At 41.4% G+C, this 7078-nt stretch overlaps 1 protein-coding gene across 1 annotated transcript; it reads right to left on the reverse strand.

Moving 5' to 3' along the window:
• Window positions 1–795: 795 nt before the first annotated feature.
• LOC107097011 (B-cell receptor-associated protein 31-like) lies at window positions 796–6681 on the reverse strand. Its single transcript, XM_015393964.1, has 4 exons — window positions 6553–6681; window positions 4151–4242; window positions 1628–1728; window positions 796–959 (listed from the first exon to the last, which is right to left on the reverse strand). The coding sequence occupies exons 2-4, from the start codon at window positions 4240–4242 to the stop codon at window positions 811–813; spliced, it is 342 nt and encodes a 113-aa protein (XP_015249450.1). The 5' UTR covers window positions 6553–6681; the 3' UTR covers window positions 796–810.
• Between the last annotated feature and the right edge of the window lie 397 nt (window positions 6682–7078).

A 7078-nucleotide genomic window follows, 5' to 3' on the forward strand; every position in this document is an offset into this window, starting at 1 on the left:
AGAAAAAAGTCAAAATTCTGAGATTAAAGTCTGAATTCTGAGATTAAAGTCAAAATTCAGAGAAAAAAGTCAAAATTCTGAGATTAAAGTCTGAATTCTGAGATTAAAGTCAAAATTCAGAGAAAAAAGTCAAAATTCAGAGAAAAAAGTCAAAATTCTGAGATTAAAGTCTGAATTCTGAGATTAAAGTCAAAATTCAGAGATTAAAGTCAAAATTCAGAGATTAAAGTCTAAATTCAGAGAAAAAAGTCTGAATTCAGAGATTAAAGTCTGAATTCAGAGATTAAAGTCTGAATTCAGAGATTAAAGTCAAAATTCAGAGAAAAAAGTCTGAATTCAGACATTAAAGTCTGAATTCTGAGATTAAAGTCTGAATTCTGACTTTTTTCCCATATTAAACTGAAAGAAAATTTAAAATCAGTTAACTTTTATTTATTTTTTTCAGTGGCCCTAATCCTCTTCCGTATTTTTTACATGCAACATTTGGGCAGAAAATTCCCTCCATACAATAGCACAGCAGACTGCAGTCACCTCAACAGGTAGCTCCAGTCTTAATGACGACGTGATGAGATGACTGCAGTCTGTGGTGCTAATGCTCGGTTGAAGGAAAACCAGCGGCCATACGGCGCTTTCTGGAACCGGTCTGACATCCCTGGACTAAGGTGTGCATTGAGTTTTGGTTAGGGTTAGGTATTCACTGTAATGGATAGCTTTAGGGTAAGGGTTCCCGTTAGGCTGTATAACTCATAAATGAATGGAGGTCAATGGAAAGTCCCCACCATAATAGTGAAACCAGACCGTGTGTGTGTCTTACAGGCAGAGCAGCAGGGCGAAGCCGGCGATGTACTCGTTCCTCTGAGCTCTGAACAGCTTCATGTGGATGTGTTCGATGGCCGTGGGGTTGTTGGTCACGTCCACTTTGTCCGTCACGCTGTACTTCCTGACTTCACGAAACGCATCTGCACACATCAACACACCGTTAACACCAGCTGGTAGCAACAAACACAGATCTAAGTTTACAGATATCCCATCGAACAGTTTGATCTTCAGTGAGATTCAGCTGCTGATCGGCTTCAGCTCTCTGACCGCAGCTGATGCTGGTTTAGACTTTATTTTACTTTTAACACTTTATTCACACAATTCAAAACATATAAACAGTTATTGATGTAAAACAAGCGTCAGTTAAAAATCATTAAAGGAGGAGCCTGTTAAACTGGAGCTGTCCATCATCTGATACACTTCATAAAATATTAAAACCCCACAGCTGAATAAAATCCTTTTTTTCTTTATTTTTCCTTTTTTTTATTTTACCCAAAAACGAAAGAGATCAGATTTCTAGATCATCATGGTTGATTCAGAAAGCAGCTCTATAGATAAGTTAGAGTAGATATCCATGTATGTAAATCCCTTTATTGTCTCACAAAGGGGAGATTCTCTCTCTGCATTTAACCCATTTAACCCAAGTGGATGGGTTAAATGGGTTAAATGCAGGTAAAGGGTCTTGCTCAGGGACTCAGAGTGGAGGCTGTGGGGATCAAACCGGGTATTTGCAGCCTTCTCAGAGCACAGCGCGCTGCTCTAACCCACTGGGTCAGCACTTATCTAGAATATTTCTGTAGAGATTTACCGATGAGGAGGAAGACCAGGATGGCCATGGCCACCATGAACCAGGTGTTTCCATACAGGGCGATGGTCTGCACCAGCCGGGACTTGAAGACCCTGCTCCAGCTGAAAGAAGGGAGAAGCAGAGCCGGTTATGGTTCCCAGAACCAGAGGTGGAACCCCTCCTGAGCCCAGTCTAGAGACGCATCATGGGCTGATATCTGATAGCGATCCGATTCAACGACTCAATCAATGAAACACATTTCTCAGCATCTGAATGATGGATTAGCCCAAAGATAATTATTTAAAAAGGTAATAAATCAACACAGGTATAAATTAACTTTATATCATTTATTAACAAATAAGCAGCAAAAAGACAGATAAATTCCATGTAAAGGGTTCTGGATTGGATCCCCGATATCTGATCCAGAAATTAATCATCGGAGGCGATGTCAGATCAGTGCATCTCTGGCCCAGACCCAACAGGAACCAAAGCAGCAGGTCAGAACCGGCTGGTACCAGAGCGGGGCCCTCTCCTTCCTAACCACGCATCTGGATCCTGTTGCCATAGCGATGCACAAACTGATTCTGAGACGTTTCAGAACATTTCAAGAACTTTTGAATGGGGCCAGAAACAATCCGATTAAATGAACTAACATGAATTTATCTTAAAGAGGTCGGATTTACACACCTACTGAAAAAAAAGAACAAGTTCAATTTTCTTTAAAATGTTTTAAATATTAAGATAAAAGCATTTGCGGTTAAAATTTTTCATGTTCTTGTCGTGTGGAAAAATGCTAACTTTTAGCTAGCCTAAATAGATCCGCTTTCAGCTGCAACTCTGTCTTCCTCTTTGTGATAATACCACTAGTGATGTCATGAGATGAGCCGAGGCTTCGAGGCGTGTCGAGTAATGGAGGGGGCGTTTCCCTGAAGCGCGTGTCGAGGCGTGATTCATTTAGAGAAGGGGCCAAAATTAATGACGTCCGAGGCCTCGCTAGCATGAAACCACGTGACCGCTTCGCAAAGTGGTTCGGGAAGCACAAGAATTTGGACAGGCATCTAAACAGCCTCAGTGTTCGGTCAAGATGTGGGAGTTTGGAGGAGAGATGCTGTCAGCGGGATAGATTCTAAGAATAGATTGGTTGTTTTTCCAACCAATCTAGTTGCTTAAAACTAATTTGGCTTGAATAAACAATGTAATGATCAAAATCTGAGCAAACCATCGGACAATGTCGGTGTTAACTAGTATTTTCTCCTTGCTATGGTCATCTACATAGGCAGCGTCATCTGTTAGAGACAGGCTCCCACTCTAGAAGTTGATGGTTCAACACCTGTCTTTGACTTTTGAAAATTATGATTAAACTGGCTGATGAGACTAATTTGCGTTGTTTTGCCCGAGTAAAAATATAGATTGGGTAAATTAGGTTGGTTAAATCAAAAGATTGATTGAACACAACTTCCAACCTGATTAAAACCAAAAAACGTGGAAAAACTATCATGTTAAAATAACACCTTTCATTTTTCTCATCATTGCTCAAAGTAATTTCCCTCTGTGCAAACTGGGCAAACTGGGCAATGAGAATCAGAAATGCTTTAATAATCCCAAACACTTTCACTGTCTGCTTGAGTTTATTTCACTAAAATGGCAGAAAACGGTGCACCTTAAATGATTGTTCTAAGAAGTTTTACACTGAAAAAAAATTACAAAAGATTTTATTATACACACCAACCATAACAATTTCAAGGGAACTTGAAATGGGGAAAAAAAAAGAAAAACAGTTGCAAAAAAACAGATTTTATTACAAACTGTAGTTCTGCTGTCCACCAGTAGGTGGTGACATGTTCACATGGAGCCTCATGAACTGTGGGGATCGTTGAAGCTATTTGGCCAAACGGTTCAATGAGGCTTCATCTCAGCATCACTAACTACCACTGATCTACATTCACTGGATCGCTGATAGCCTGAAAAAAGTGAAGCCATCGGCCGCCATATTGGTACTCCCTACTCCCATAGAGACGTGCAGTCAAAGTGCCTCCATGTGCAGCATTTGGCTGCAGAAACCAGCAGTTTTCTGGCTGCAGGAAGACGTTCGTCAGGGAATTTCCCAGTCAGTGGATGAACTAAGCAATAAATCCATCTATAGCCGATGGATCCGATAGGATAGTCTGCAGACTAACAGTCTGAATGAGTTAGCCATTGGGTCTAACGTTAGAAAATAGAAAGTAGAGGAAATAGAAAGTCATTCCCTGTGAAATGTCAATGCAGTAATTCTTTAATCAGTGGATGATGCTGTAGTTTTTGTAGAGTTTGTTGTCTCTCGTTTGAAAAAGTTGTGCTAAAATATATTGAATGTTACATTGATGGAAAAAAAGCAACTCAGGCATTTTACCCCTCATATAGTTTTTGTGCAGAAAATGACTCCATGGCCTCTTATTTTTTTACTTCTCTGTTATTTTGAGACTGAACCGGGCGTCAGCTTTTCCAGACCGCTGAAATCTCTGAAAAGTTTTCACCTGGTGTGACTGAGGACAGGTGAACACCGACCTTTTAGGAGAGATGAAGGGGATGCAGAGAAGAAGAACCAGGAAGACCTCCACATAGAGGAAGGTGGCCACGGCCGTCCACTGTAGACTCATCTGGACACAGAGACAGAGAGCACAAATAAAAACCATTAGAATCCTTCCAGGTTACTGGGAACCAGTCCGGGTCCATTTGGACCGGTTCCTCTGAGCCTAACGGAGCTTTCAGCCACAACATTATTTAATCATCATCAGTTTCTCAGTTTGATCACTTTGTGTCCAACTCAAAGAATTGATAAAATTGATTAGAATGACGTCACCATGGGAACAAAGGTGGTAAGATGAAAGGTGATTAAATCAGCTAACTAATGTTGACATTAAAGATTAACTAAAGATAAAATGAGTAAATAGAAGCTGTAAAACGGGGGTTTAGGGGGACAGAGCCAGGTTAGTTTGGCCGGATCTAATCCTTTTTTTTTTTTAAGTCTCAGGTGATTCTTCTTCAACAGTTCAAAAAAGTTGAGAACTTTTCCAACTGTTGAAATACCAGAAAATTTAGAAATCAATCCACTGGACTTTAATTCCAAGTTTGAAGACGTTTCTCTTCCATCCAGGAAGATTTTTCAATTCAAAATGTCAGAAATAGCGTTTAGTTCCAGGCTTTATGCCATAGTCCAACAAAACCTGGTTTTTGTCCAGTTCTCACTATGAGTACTTGTGCGTTCTCGTGAAACGTCATCATCCTCAGCTCTAGCGCTGTTCCAATTCACAAGAACAGGAGCCTGAGAACAGACGAAGTCCCCGGATGTTGTTCTGGCCCCTCCCTCTTTACCCAGCATGCATCAGAGCCGATTTGTCCGTTCTCCAAACTGACAGCTGTCCCAGCATGCACTGCAGCAGCAGCAGCTTCCAGGTTAGCGCTCACAGAGCTCAGAGTATTAAGTTAAAGGTTCTCTTTTCTGTTGTTAAATAAAAGTACGTTTTAAGATCATGTGAGGTGAGAACGTCAGCCCGTCTGCAGCGGCCGGGGCTAACGTCAGCCCGTCTGCAGCGGCCGGGGCTAACGTCAGCCCGTCTGCAGCGGCCGGGGCTAACGTCAGCCCGTCTGCAGCAGCCCTCTCTCTGCATAGCCGTGTGTGAAGGACCGCTGGCTCTGATGGAGGTTTGATTTATTCGGCAAAATGTTCATTAGATTTATGTTTATCTGACTGTTAAATATTATCCCCCCCACTAAAAGAAAAAAGTAAGAATCTATTATTATCTAGAGACTATCAATAACAGGAGGTGAAATGCAGCTCCAGACGAGCTGAGCATGTGGTGATGTCATCACTACGCTTCATATCCAATTGACCCAGATTTATGCTGCGTGCTCCCGTTCTCCCCGAGTCCAGACTTTCCTGGGTTTTTCTCCAGAACATATTTGGCGAGAACACAAGTCTGTACTCATGTTCTTGTAAATTGAGAAAGGTCATTTGTTTAGAAAACATGCAAATTGAGCCGGACGAACGGGTCCATCCCTTTGGAATGGGGGGTTGTTAAAGGGGATTGTTGGCCCGGCTGAATAGTCGGGGTCTTCTGTTCCCCTGTAAAGGGGGGGACCCATTTATCCGTTTCTATTTGCATGTTTTCTAAACTAAAACCAGGCTTTGTTGGGCTGCTGGATAAAACCTGGAACTAAACGCTATTTCTGACATTTTGAACTGAAAAATCTTCCTGGATGGAAGAGAAACGTCTTAAAACTGGGAAACAAAGTCCAGTGGATTGTTTTATAACGCTTTCGGAATGACAGTGACCTGGATGACTGAGAATCTTCAGCAGCTTGTTCTCCAACAGTTTTTAGATGTTTTAAGACATTTCAGGGACAAAAAGGCAAAATCAGGAGGTTCTGTACCCCCCCCCCCCACACACACACATTCTCCACTGTCAGATCAATAAAATTAATCAATCCTCAACATTAAACCATAACATGAATGAAGATCAAACCGGTTCTAGGCGGTACCAGAGGATCCAAGCAGGAGAAAATGAGCAGCGATGTGGAAATATTTTCTCTGCTTCTGAGGAATCAGTAATCTAATAATCTCAGACAGCTGGGCTGCTGTTCTGCTAATCTGAGACTGGGGGGGGAGGAGGTGTGGCAGGTTATGCCCAGGACTGCTTCTCTCCAGAACCAACCCTCCCTAAAATAAAACCCCCGGACTGAACGAGGCCTTCCAGAACCTCAGAGCCGCCCTGAGTCCAGATCCAGATCAGGGTTTGGCTCCGTGTATTTCCCGCTAAATAAAAAGTCTAATCCTGTCATTCTCACACCAACAACTTCAGGCTCCGTCTAATCGCTGGATTCTTAAACATCATCAAAACATCGAACAGCCTGAAAAACAGATAAAAGAGGAACACTGGTTCGTTTGGTTTTCAGCGGTTTGGACTCACCTTTCAGAACAGAACCGGAACCAGAGCAGAAAACCACGAACCAAAGAGCTGAACTCCTCCGCTGACTGTGCTGCTAGCCTTTAGCGTTAGCTTAGCATGCTAGGAGAAGCACTTCCGGGTGGGTTATTGCCAGCTCATCCTGAGCGCTGATTGGACAGCCCGACATGGTGGGAGGAGTCACATTATTTCTCACAGTAAACATCAAGTTTTATTTCCAGTTCAAAATCATTTCTGATTCTAATTCAATTTAAAATTTATATTAGATTATTATTATTATTCATTTTTAGACTTTTTAAACACAGCTGAATGTTTTTAAAGCTGTTCCTATTTAAATTCTGTCCAAAGTTGCTAAAGTTTGTACGGAAGAGGATTAGGGACACTGGAAAATTAAAAAAGTTAACAGATTTTTTAATATTATTTCATTTTAATACGGAGAAAAATTCTGAAAGCTGACTTTATCTCATATTATACTAAAATAAAATTTAAAAATCTGTTAACTTTTTTTATTTTTCCAGTGGCCCTAATC

Source organism: Cyprinodon variegatus, unplaced genomic scaffold (genome assembly GCF_000732505.1).
Source record: "Cyprinodon variegatus isolate N-32 unplaced genomic scaffold, C_variegatus-1.0 Scaffold665, whole genome shotgun sequence".
Classification (NCBI taxonomy): domain Eukaryota; kingdom Metazoa; phylum Chordata; class Actinopteri; order Cyprinodontiformes; family Cyprinodontidae; genus Cyprinodon; species Cyprinodon variegatus.